At 36.9% G+C, this 13,769-nt stretch overlaps 1 protein-coding gene across 13 annotated transcripts in view; it reads right to left on the minus strand.

The window, feature by feature from the left end:
• Positions 1-13,769, minus strand: part of CELF1 (CUGBP Elav-like family member 1) — a 69,434-nt gene that overhangs the window by 39,900 nt on the left and 15,765 nt on the right. For 9 of the 13 annotated variants that reach the window (XM_080345173.1, XM_080345180.1, XM_080345179.1 and 6 more), the window contains exon 1: positions 547-676. In XM_080345173.1, the coding sequence (XP_080201299.1) occupies positions 547-566 (20 nt within the window). In that variant the 5' untranslated portion in view covers positions 567-676. Of the gene's footprint in view, positions 1-546; positions 677-11,241; positions 11,283-13,769 lie in introns of those variants that run through there. The other 4 variants (XM_080345172.1, XM_080345171.1, XM_080345169.1 and 1 more) reach the window with 1 other exon arrangement.

The following is a 13,769-nucleotide window of genomic DNA, read 5'->3' on the forward strand; positions in this document are numbered from 1 at the left end:
ATAAATAACCACTCCAGCCTCTGAAAGAAAGAACATTTCCCATCTTGTGCCTACAGCAAGGTTAATTAAAAGGCTATTAAAAGGAGTTAGGCCTCGTAATACAAAGAGATATGTGTGTTACTGCAAAATAAGAGAGGACGTGAATTTAGCAGACATCAGATATTTAACAGTAACTACTTCATGCATGCTCTTACTATGTGGTAAATGCAAGAAAGCTTATTCTTTAATCAAAAAGGTGTAAGGTGTCTTCTAACACCACTGTTAAGAGCATAAAAATAGGCACTAGGGAGCACAGGTCAACTTATTAGCTTTCAGTAAATTATTCATATCTACCCTTCAGACTCATCAACACTGAAAAACACCATGTTGTGTAAGATCCATCATATTGAAATGTTAAGTTGAGCCTGGAGCCCACTTTATCTATTTCTCTAAAATAAGCCCTCAGAAACACTTCAGATTTAGATGATTAGAACAGCACAAGAGACAGTGGGGTTCTTGCCACTGTTCACATAAACATACAGACAACACTGTAAGTTCTGCTCTTACCTATGAAGATCAGAATTCATTCCTTCTGGTCTTCCAGTAGTCTTGAGATTTTTTTAAGCAGCCAGTAAAATACCCCAACAGCCACATTCACTGTAGGTTTGATCAAAGATGATACTGGCTACAGACACTCTAGAAAATGGGTCTTAAAGAAGGTTACTGAGATTTATTAGTTTACTGAAGAAAATCACTAAGTCATCAAGATTATATCCTACAGACACCCTTCCCCTCATCTCTGTGCTCCCCAAAATGGAAGTCATACCTGCTTGTTCCCTTAAGACAAAACTACAACAAATTACAGCATTGTCACACTGCTACATTCCATGTCAAATTCAGCCTACTTGCTTCGATAGTTAAAACATTAGTTTTGTGCAATTATCCTGGTACATATTAATTTTTATTTCTTGTTATATTTGCACTAATTTCTCCTGTGATGTGCTCACTTCATTTAATGAAGTGTGCCAAAAATATTTCACATGCTGTTACGTACAATTTGGGAGAAAGAAAGAAAGAATCAATACTAGAATGGTGAATAAATATCTGAAGGCATGTTAGCCAAGACTCAGTGCCTCAGGGTAGCATACTTCGGCAGTAGTGATGGAAATTTCAGTGACAAAACACTAGGGTACACACAGATTAGTAGTATGTAGTGAAATGAAAAGATTTATGGACTGCACTTGTGAAAATATCAGAAAGAGTTGAAAAAAAATGGTATTTCACTACTGCACAGAAATAAGAATTGAATGAGGAAGCAGTGTTTCTGTGGAATAAAAAAAAAAACCATAAAAGTCATCCTAGCCATTGCTCACAAAGAAAGAAAAACAGGAGAGCTAAACACACTTATTTTTTGCTCAGATGTCAAATCCCTGCTGGCTTCCAGATCCATTCTTTGACTGTTTCTATTCAAAGGAGAATAGAAACAATGTCTGAAATTCCAAGCCCTATGGACTGTAGCTACACATTTAATTGCAGTGCTAATAGGACAATACGAACATTAAAAACTTCTACATACTACAGACAAAAGTTTTTGGGTTTTTTTTTTTGGTTTTTTTTTTGTTTTTTTTTTACACTTCTGAAGCCCTAGATGATGCTGCAGAATATTTCACTATATATGCTCCTCAGAGATTGCAGAGTATAAATGCTAAAAGTTTTCCTTTTATTTTTGAGTTTACAGAATTACATCACATCCTGGGGCACAAAACCTAAACCAACAACAACAAAACATAACAAAACTAAAAAACTGTGTGGTGTTTTCTTTCCTAAGAAAGCTTTGTTCATTTAAATGAGCAATTAACTCTGAAAGCTAAAGATAATACCATCTTTCATTTTATAGGCTGAATCTCAGACAACATATACAAATCTGAGACTGAGGGACTACTGGGATGATGAGAGCAAACTATGGGAAAGGATGCAGGCAACGGGGAAATCAGATGCTATGAAGCTTTGAAGGAGACAGATCCTAGAATAAACTTCCCCTTGTATTATCTGTGCATATCCAGATCCCTGCAGTGTTGCTGAATTGCAGTTTTGTTTTTAAACAGATAACCCCTAGGTTATGTGCATCAAAATACAGTAACTACTTGTCAATATTTTGTTGTTTCATTGTTGATCATGTAAGCATGTGGTGAGAATGTTTTCTGCCTATGCTGAAATCCAAACTCTCTCCCCATGCCTCGCTGGGTACAAAAAGCCCCTTACCTAGTTGCCAGAACTGCAGTTTCTTCCTCTGCCAAGCTCTATGGCAGTCACACACCGTGAGTATAGGAATTGGACACAATCAGCAAGTTGAATTTAACATCAGAATACATTAAGTTTAGGGCTGCCTACAATTCAGGTTATCTGAAAAACATTTTTATTTAAATGAAATTTCTGTAGAAGTTTCCAGGTGGAGAAAAAGGACAGTAGGGGAGGGAAGACAACTGGTTTTATCTCAGAAACAGCAAAGTTTCACAGTGCTCTCTCATGTCTTTGTCTGAGAGCACTTAATTCCTCCATACTCTCCAAATCTAGATGATTTTCACAAATTAGGCAAGTAAATTTAATTCTAAAAATAATCTAATGTTTTTTTTTTTTCTCCTCTTCCTCAAAATATTTTGGGGAAAAAAATTGAGGTAAATCAATACATTCTTGACCTACTTCTCTGGCTTGTGAATGAAGCCCTGTTTACCTGTAGCTTATGCTCCAATTAATTCTGTGCAAGCTCAAAAGGAATTAATTCTGAACTTTTGTCTAACTGAAGAATCCCCAGGACTTCCAGCTTTCTTCCAGCAGACGAATCAGCAAGTCACCTATCCCTCTGGCTTACAGGATGTTTTCTCTGCCTAATGCTCTTAGAAAGGGAAAAATAAAATGGTAGCTAAACTTACCCTTTTATTTGACAGTAAAGACAAATTATTCAAAATAAATTACACAAAACCTATTTTCTAATTTTTTTTTCTAAAATTTTTTTAACAGGTAACCCATGGGCTATGTGCAGCAAAATACTGCATGTAAGAACTACCATTAGGAATGAACAACTAAGTAACCTCATTTTTAAATACAGACTGATCAATAATTATTAAGATTTTAGACCCCTCTGTCTAATGCACATAGTCCTAGTCATTATCAGAAGGAAAACACAAACTAGACTGTGTCCAGTGTGGCAGTTCTTAAGTTCCTTAGTCACAACTTTTCACCTTTCTAAATAAGTGCAAAATCTTCACATGAAAATAGGTACAGAAGACACTGGATTAAATCCACAGAAGTCACTGCTTCTCTGTGGTAACTGAGATGACAATTATGAGGTGGCAAAACAGTATATAAAGTCCTATACCTGTGTAAGTCTGTTGTACAAAGTGGTTTTGAACTATATTGGTCAGAAAAGAGCTATTGGTTCAACATGCTGTTTCAAAGAGGCACCAAGGGATTACAAACTGCAGAAGAAAGGCAGCTCTATTCCCAGCTCTGTACCAACTTGATCCAAAAATCCAAACAACTTCCCTTAGCTCCTCAATTTCCATATGTCACACAGGCAAACCAGGATGCAGCAATGCTTTCTTGGGATACAACTGAGAATACTGTTTGCTATACAATAAACCAATATGCTGGAGAGGTAACCCTTTACACAAGTATGCCAATACATACCAAAAGCAGATCTAAAAAAAGCTGTTCCTACAGAGATGTCTTACCTCCTTATAATAAACCCATTGAGTCCTGAGATCTTTCAGTAACTTCTACCTGTTTAGTTGTGCAGACCATAGCCAAGAGCCAGACTAGTTCAGAGCTACTTGCACACTGATGGGCAAAGGGCAAGAGCTGAATGTTCTGTTTTGATCTGCCTCTCACTTAATGCTATATCATTAGGAACTTAATGCCTTGAGACATTTACTGCTCTGACAAATTTATTTGAATATGAACAGTGGCTTCAAAAGTTTCCAAGAAGGAATCACAGTGTATGGCTTGTGCATTGTTTCCTTTAAAAACAAGCCAATAAAAATCCAACTGAGGTCTCTGTAGCAGGTATCTATTAATCAAAGTACTTCTAGATTAGAGCACAGACTGCATAGACATTCAGTTCTTCCTGTTTGTTCCCCATCCTGCATGCATTAGCGCAAAAGCACTTTAAAGGACACCGGCAAAGTAGCACGCCAGTGACATCAAGCCATCATTTTGCTAGAAGTACAATAAAGTCCAGGAATCAACTTATGATCCAATAGAAAAATCTTTGACCTTAATGTAACAGCAAAAACAAGTAAGCAAGACTTGTATCCACAGTATTATCCATATACCAATGTGATTCTAAACAGTTCTGCTTTGACTGCCACACATTTATTTGCCTGACCAGTCTAGATGTCCCTCTTTCTTTTATTTCAAACATCAAGCAATGAAGTGAATGCACATATCAATTGTAATAGGTCATGTGTGGCTATTACCTTCTTAAGCAGCTGGTATCTGTAAACTAAATTTTCAAGTGACAGCTAAGAACACAAAATCTTAATAACTGATACAAAAAGGAGATGATACTTCATGCAATTTTTGGAACTCCTTGTTGAAAGGTAGCGCAGATGCAACAAACTTATGTGAGTGCAAGAACAGACTGGACAAGTACTTGGAAGAGACCTATCAGAAGCTACCAGACAAACCGCAATAGGTTTTCCTGAGCTAGAAACAGAGAGGCCGAGAGGCCACTAAGTCAGTTTTGTGATGAAAACAAACACTACAGATTATTAGCCTTTGTGAATAGTTAAGACAGGTCTGGAACACGCCAAAGAGCAGGAGTATGCCTATGCATTTGTGTTGGGACAAGACAAAAAGCACTATAGAAAAAAAGTAATAGTTGTTCTGTTAAAATTAAAAAAGAATGGAAGCCTCCAAACTTTGACAATTTTCCTCTCACCTCTCTCTGACACACAGCCTCTTTATCTGTTTGTCTGAGAGGGGACACATGAGCATGCTGTGAATACACTGTCATGGTTGTGGGTATCAGAATTCTTAAATGTGAGCAACCCACAGCTCTGCAGACAATGATCTGCTTCTCTAGGGCAGAACAGCTGCATGATGCTTCCCTGAGCTTTACTTTCTCAGCATACAGCTGTCAGCTAACACAGCAGCATGAGGCCACCAAGTCAGTGCATGACCTGCTGCAGCTGTGTCGGCTGCTTCAGTGATGACACTACAAAGGTCTACATAGGCAGTACCAAAAGAGAAAAAATATGGAATTGACCAGCCATGAAACTGCCTCCTGACGATGACCTCAAACACCCATCTTTGACCATAACATTTCTTACTCCCTTATGGCAATGAGGCCTAAGCAAACCAATAGCCTCTCCAAAGCTCCCTGGTTTGAGACTAGGTAAATAAGCTTGCATTATTTTGAGGTATATCACAGCTGTCATTTCCAGAACCTGTATCTATTTAGTTATTATTTTTTTACACAAAGGCAGAAATTCCAAAAAACCTCAAATATCACAGTTTGCAATAGTGCCATTTACAGACTGACAGTCAACTTCAGTTAGTATTTACGTTCTTTCCCAAAGGTAGCCAGTACCTACCCACCCTGTTTTCAATGATAGTACCTGTGCAGCATTAGGGTAAGAGTCTACTAACTTATCAGAGAAATAAAAAAGATGTCCATGTAAGTATAATGTTTAAATTAAAATATTCTCCTAGAAACTGTATTTTCTCTTGAGCATTTAATTATCTTCTTCTTATGCCTGTTCCTCAAGGATACATTAAACACTTCCATTAATCTTCATAAAAATATAACAAGAGATACCTGAATTGTTGTCTTTCCTTTACAGAATAAGGCATTTTCTTTTACTAGCTTTAAGCTTCTATTTTGTAATTAAAGTTAGCAATTGTGACCTTCAGATTAGTGATCTGAAGTATATATTCAACTTGTGTCCTTCCCAGCTAAATTTTGTTTCTTCATCTTGCATATTTCCTCATTTTTTCAGACTGAGGGAACAGAAATGGAGACCAAAACCAGCATTACCAGCTAGTTCTTGGTAGTAGTAGTGATTTTTAAAAAATAAAACCCAGAAAACTATAATACAGTAAAACTTACTGTGATGCAAAGAAAGACAGCAAAGGCCTGGCTGAGAAAACACTGTGTGAAAGATACTACATACAATCCAAATGAGCAGATGAACAATGTGCCAAAAGACCAAATAATGAATTTGGAGCAGTTAATGCATGACAACCTATTAGAGCATCTGTACTTGTAGAACAGATAACAACAAGCATTAATGCAGGCTCCCTAGGATAATGAATTTTGGCAAATTATAGACAAGAAGTAATCATCACACGTTTATCCCTCTTTGCAAGACATTTTCCAATTAATAATTGATACGAGGAAGAAGCACTGATCTATGATTCTCAGGGTAATTTCTTTTAAAGCAGAAGTGTATAGTTTTCTTCCTCGCATTAAATGAAGGCATATACATGTTAAAAACAACATTTTTTTAAATAGATGTGAAATGTGTATTTCAGCTTAGCTTAGCTCTATAAGAAGGTATGCAAAACAAAATTTCAGTTAAAAATTATTTTTTTAAACGTCTGCCAACATTTCATGGATGGCGTGGAAAGCATTTTGTGGTTTTTAGCATCACAGTGCTAGAACACAATATTAGTGCTGATATTTTGCAAGAGACAAACTATGGAAATCTTAAGTACTTAAGAGAGATCTGAAAGACCTGTAGACACTTTGGCACTGTAGACAGGAAAAAATTCTTGAGAAAGTAGGAAAAGTGGCTTGGTCACAACAATAGTAAGAGGAAATAAAGGAAGCAGAATGACACAGACCAGGAGACAAGGCAGGAAATGAGAGTATAAGAAGCGAGGACACACATTTCTATCCTGTGTAAGGACAGAGAACTATTAAAAGAAGACAGGATGTAATATTTAAGGCAGCAGCAAGGTTTGAAGGGGTTCCTATCCCCCTTTCTTTTTGTTTATTCAGATCATGAGACACACAAAGTATGGATGACAAATCACACTTGCACTTCAATGCTTAGATCTTCAGTAGAAGAGAAGAATACTAATGTTGGCAAGCTATCATGCCATGAAAGCAGAAGTACAGATCCACTCACACTGACTTTCCCCTCTTTCTCTCCCTGAATGTTATCTCTGAGCTTACAAAAATGATTTTTTTTAAAAGACTGGCCAGAAGTTTAACTCCAGATATTTCAGTTTTTGTGTAAGAATCAACACTGCAAGCAGTTCTGTGGAACAGAATGTTTAATATCTCTTTCAACTTTTCTTACTTTGCAAATACAAACACAAGACCTAGAAATCTGTTTTCAAATAGGCCTGTATTTTGCTGTCTTCTCCTATATTATACAATTCTGCATTTCTGTACTTAGTCAAAAAGATGCACTGGAAAGAAACACCATCTCTGCAATATTTGCTAGAGACATTTTTTCAACAACCAACTACACATTTTAGGTTAGTTTTCTGCCACTGCAACAAAGCCAGAAGTTGATATTCTGCAAAGAAACTTGAAATCCACTGGGTCCTGGAAAGCTCTGATCATGGTGCTTGTCTTCAAGCCAAACATGCCACAAAACACTACAATGGGCAAAGCAACTACATCTGCACAGACAATTGCTGTGTGGTTGCATATTGGACCCAGGGGAGACTACAGAACCAGCCATATAGTTTCAGGACAATACCACATATTGCCCTACATGAGAATCAAAAATGCCTTTAACCAACATTTATTGCAAGCAACATACCTTGTGCATGTGTAAAGTAAAATATTAAAGTAAGAACTGGTCAGTTACATTTTTACTTAAGAAACATACTGTGTAATCTTAATTCAAAGGAACTAACTTCATATTATTCAATTATTTTTAAATGTCTCCTTTCTGAAATGTCTTAGAATAGTAGTCAGTACTGTTTAAAAATCTTTGAGAAGTACGACAGAGGCTTTCCTTTTATTTCCCTTTTTATTCCCAGTTTCAGGAGACCTTTTGGACTACACAAAGGAACAACTCTCAAGTTTCATTGTTCTTTGCAGTCATCATATCAGCCATGCAAGCCATTTTGAGGAGTTCTTTAAAATAAAATTGTTTCTACTAATAGTAGCAGACACAAATGTGAACCAGTTAACATTATACAACACCAAAAAAATCAATCACTATTTCTCATTTCATTTTGTTCAAATGAAAGCTTTTTGTTGCATGTTACCTGAAGAGAGTTCAAATGCAGTCCAGGCAGCTCCAGGAGATCACACACTAAGCAGTTAAAATAGTAATTGCTGTAATAATAATGTCTACATAGTGCATTAACTTAGAACACAGTAAGGCATGATATCCCCTGGCTCTTGGCACAAGGCTGCAAAGGCAGCAGTGCAGCTCCAGTACCGTCTGTGAGCAGAGTGGAGATGGGGATGGGATGTGGTATTCCCGAAAAGGCAAACAATTCAAGCTCCCACATACATTGTGGGTAGAAAAGACTAACAGATGAAATAAGGGAAGCTCCAGCATCACTCCTGGCACAGAAGAAATGCAATCAATTTAGGAAGTTATTATTTTGTTATCTTGTCTCCTAATCAAAGTTGAGACTTCTGCTGCATATTTTGGACAAGCAGCCACCTACAAAACTTCACTAGCTATTAAGCTACACATGCAGGACGATAACAAAAATGTCAGAGAGTGTATTTCTGAAAAATATCTAAACTTTCCAAGCCTCTTGGAAAGGCCAAAGGAGAAACAGTATGATATATATGTGCCATAGTCTTCCTAATCAGCTAAGAAAATACAGCCATGACCATCTAGAATTTCCTTATTAGCAAGGTCTAAATAATCTTTAGATGCTATAGTAGGCTTCAACTTCAGGAAGAGCTAAGCCCAGAAAGAATGAAAAAGAATACTCTGATCCAGAACACTCCCTACCTCCAAACAAACAAATTTATAACCAAACAAAATTTACATGTACTTTCCTACACTATAAATGGCTTTAGAAGTATTGAGGAAGAATTAAATTCTGTTATGGTAAAAGAACCAAAGCTCCTTCTAAGTGGACAAATCTACAATCTCTTACTGCTTATTTTCATCTCTACACCAAAGACTTCCATTTTGGAAGAGGCTCAGTTCTGCAGAAATTCTATTTGAACACAGACATGTTTCAGGTAAAACCAGATAAACTGTTGTTCTTCATCACACACCATGCCTACAGATCTGTCCCAATGGAGCTTTCATGAGAGCTTATTTTCAGAACAACAGGATCACCCTAAAGGAGGAGCAGGGCAGTAAGAACAACACAAGCACTACAATTGCAAGCCTCAGAGTAAACTCTTTATTCAAAAACCTGTCTGGTTATAGACAGCAGCTACCAGAAAAATGCCTAACAAAACCAAGTGCTATTTCAAAGGCTGGTTGATTCCTTAACTCAAAGCAAAGCTGACTCCTGCTCAGAGGTACCAGACTCGAAGTGCAATGCCATCAGTTTTATTCTGATATGTCTCTCTGGAGTCAATTTATGGAGTTAATCATCATAAGAGGCATTTCATACTGGAATGCATACAGACAATATTATATATCATCATCAGATATTCAAGAAAAGACTTGATTCTCTTTCATTTGGACACCTTTCTACATCCGTATTAGGACAGATGATTCAACTTTATGTTGCTCTTAAGATAAGAAACCACGGACCCCACACCAAATGGATGTGTTCAGTTTTGTGACTTAGTTTCAGCAACCATAAACTTGATGATTATTTCATTATTATTTAAATAACCTGATTATTTTGTTATTTAAATAATCCCAAACTACTGATTCTGGACCTGTGTTTTGTAATTGGTAAAATCCCATGAGTTTGAAAAACTAGGTCTAAGCACAGATTAGTCTGTCTCAAAAGATACAGACTCTTCAGACTAAACTACAAGTATTATATAACGACCAGTACTATCTCTTTCTTATCTTCTGTGTGGTCCCAGTGGAGAAACAAATGGCTAGGAAGAGCAAAGTACAGAGCACCAGTAATTTAGGAAATAAGTTGTGTGTTTTACAACACCCACAATGCCTGGAGACCAATGCCCTCTAACTGGTACTCCCATACACAGAAGTCAATCACCAATTATATAAAAATAACTTGAAAATGTTCCTGGATTTCTTAATCCAACTTTAGCTCTTTGTGTCCTGATGAATAACATATGGAGAGACAGGATATCCTGCACTTCAAAGACAAATTTGATTTTCTTTCTGATACAGACATAACTAAATCCTTTCCAATATATCTATGAAAACTGTAGCAAATGTCTGACCACAGCAGAAAAAAAGCATTTTCTCTAGACAGTATCAAAACTCATCTCTCCCTCGTTGCCTACAGCCTAAAGCACACCTTAACTATTTCTGCCATAGCAAAGGTGGTTCATCAGAACAGCAACAATTGCTACACTTTGAGCATGACAGTGTTGCTTAACACAGCAGTTACAGGTCAACTGTCCTCACAAATGAACTGAAACTCTTAAGACACACAGTTCCAGAAAGTCCAATCTATTCGTTTTGTCTTCCTCTGACCACACACCAAATCACTTCAACTTGCTAAATCAGGGAAAGAACTAATTGATCACAAAAGAGCTTTTTTGTTGGGTTGTCAAGCTGACTTTGCATACCATGCAGTCAAACTATCACGAGAAGCAAGCAAAACCAAAGGACACAGGACTACTCAACTGGAGTCTGAATAAGGGGGAATTGTCTCAGCTGCCTCATGAAACTGCCCACTTCCTGGACTTCAGAGGCATTAAAAAACCTGCAATGTAAAATCCTTGCATTTGGCTCCAAGCATTTTCATACTAGACTGTTCCCGTTCTGCTGCACATAAGCAAATTTGTCTCAGCCCACAGAGAGCTGTTCCACTAATATGCACCTTTAAGGTTTCATGTACTACAGAGTACTTGAGATTTGTTCTGGTCAAGAAATTACTATGAAGACACGCATTTCTACTTTGTAGTTTGTCATGTTTCTAAAATCATTAAACCACAGATGGAGCTAAAGAAGCCTATTGACTTCATACTCACAGTCCTAAATTGTTAATGCTCCCAACCCCCCTTAGCAGTAAAAAGGCAGGAAGAATTTAAGGTTCAAGGAACAGTGCTCACTGCAGTGGAAAATTACTACCTTCATAATTGAAAGTAAAACCAGCTTCTCTCTAAACCTTTGAAAGGAATCTCCAATAGGCAATTGAGGGATACCAACTGTAGCTGGTTCATACCTGCAGCTATGCAACTTCCTCTAGTCGTTCCAGTCTTCACTCTAAAAGGAAAAAGAAAAACAAACAGACACTGAGTATCCCAGAGATAAAATCAGATAATAATCATTACAACATGAACTCCATCTTGTAAAACACTGAGGAATGTGAAAGTGAAGCATATTTCTAATAACAGAGGTCATAATGAGGTGGTAACAATCCTCATCAGACTCAAAAATGAAGATGCACATTTCAAAAATACAGAGAATAAATGAAAGGTGCAAAAGAAAGGACTGCAAACACAACATGGCTGACAACAGAAGTCTTGTGGCTTCCTAAAAACATTCAGTGGACTTATCCTACCTGTCTGGCTTTTTGGCTCTCATGACAGAAGCAGAGTTACCAACAGCAGTACCCACAATCCTAGCTCCTATATTACTTTATTTTGACAGCTGCAGCACCAACAGATGACAATGAACCTGCAGATGGGAACTCTGACATACGATAGCACAAATGGAAATGTATGAAAAGGCTCTGAATTAGGAAATGCAAAGAAAAACACAAGGAAAAATGTTATTTTGCATTTGCATGATGATACACGAATCAACCAGGAACCATCCAGACTTTCTGTACTATCAGTTCATAAGTAGGGGACGCAACTCTGTGATTCAGGATTCTCTTTCTGCAGATTCAATAACCGACCCATGACAGAAGCTAGCATATATTTAAATACAAACATTGGATTTTTTATTTATTTTATTTTTTTATAATTTCTTCTCTGCTTCCTCCTAGGCTATTTTTCAGAACTACATTCACGGTTGTCCAGCAGCATTTTACAGAAAATCCAAATCCATTTACTTATCTGTAGGTAACAAACTAAAAACTGTATCCATCTGCAAGAAGAGTTACACAAAGCTATTGGAGTTCCCACATTTTCAGTGGTTTGAAGGCTCCTTCATAACCTTCGTTCTATATTCCTTGAGAAGTGTGGATAAGTGACCCATATCCTCTTCTAACTTGTCTTGTAATATACTTGTAAATTTATCACCTGTACTTATATCCTCTTTTCCAGAGGAAAATCTCTTGAGAATTTTTTATCCCTATTTTATAGCAATTTTCAATTGTTCTAATTTCTTCCTAATTTGTTCAATTAATAAATTATACCCTCTAAAGGAACACAAAATCCTAAACATAAAAAAATCCCCCTTTCCTTATAATACTAGCTAAGAACAGCAAAAATCAATCCATAAATCCTGAGAAACATAACTCAGTTATCTGAAACATAATTTTTAAATTTTCAAAATTACGAATTTATATTTTCTAGAATATTACTAAAACTTGACTACCAGTCAGGGAATGCTTTACATACTGATTTTGTTCCGTTTCACAATAACATTCTGGATTACGAAGCTCCTACTGGTGATTCAGGCAAATATATTACCTGAGGACACTTTCTTCTACCTCACCTACATTCCTTTCCCTTTTTGAAGTTTAATTAAAGAATATTTGTTTATGGCCAAAAAATGGTCCCAGATTCCTGCTAACATGTCTGGCTTCAAAATTTTTGTTTTCTTCCTTTTAAACCCAATCTTTGCCAGATATTTAAGCCCTATAGAAGTTGTCATAAATGCCAAGTTATATTTTCGTGATAATCAGCTTTCTGAAAAAAATGAAATACACAGCTCATTGATCTTGTAAATGATTAAGAATATACTTGTAAACAACTTTTTAATGTTAAAAAGAAAGTCTTCCCTTCCCACATGTAACTATGTAACACTCTAAAGAATTAATTTAAAAACTTCAAAGGAACCGAAAGTACAGCTAACATAGCCAGAGGAACCCATAACTCTTAGATACCTTTGGGAAAAAAATACACCTCAAGGAATCAAAGGCAAAATCCAAACCCATAAACACTTTGAAAAGCAAGCAGCAAATCTGACAACCACCTGTAGAAAGCCTGGGAGAATGCTCTTAAATCACAAATGTTTCTCAAAACAAAATTGGTTTAGTATGGTTCATTTAATTGCATGCAGAACATAAATACACCAAATACTTTATCCAAGTTTATACATCAGACAAACCTAGCCCGAAGGCTAAGGAATCTGACAACTGTATTTCTTCTAAGAAGAAATCAGGACTTGGATACTTCAGACCAAGTTATATACAGCCAGCATTCTGCCAGCAATCTGTGTAGCATAGCAATTTCTGTAACTAACTGACATGGCAGAGAGATCCTGTGCAAACTGCAGATTCACCCCAGCCCAGCATTACACACTGATAATGGACTGTTTTACATAGTTGCCTGAGTGTAGGTTCTTACTGGGGACAGCAAAATAATTCACCAGTGTAAACTGGGATAGCTCATCACAGCTTTTGCAAAGAAGATTTTTCCTGAAATTGCCCCCATGACTGAAGTGCTGCATCCAAGTGCAGATGTCACTTCCAACCCCTGTACAAAGCTGGGAAGAACTATGACACCACCTGACAATTCCATGTAGAAAAATGAAGGTTTAACACGTAGATTTAACACTTAACCCTGCCAGATCTAAGAG

The sequence above is a fragment of the Nesoenas mayeri genome, assembly GCF_963082525.1.
Source record: "Nesoenas mayeri genome assembly, chromosome: 5".
Lineage (NCBI taxonomy): Eukaryota > Metazoa > Chordata > Aves > Columbiformes > Columbidae > Nesoenas > Nesoenas mayeri.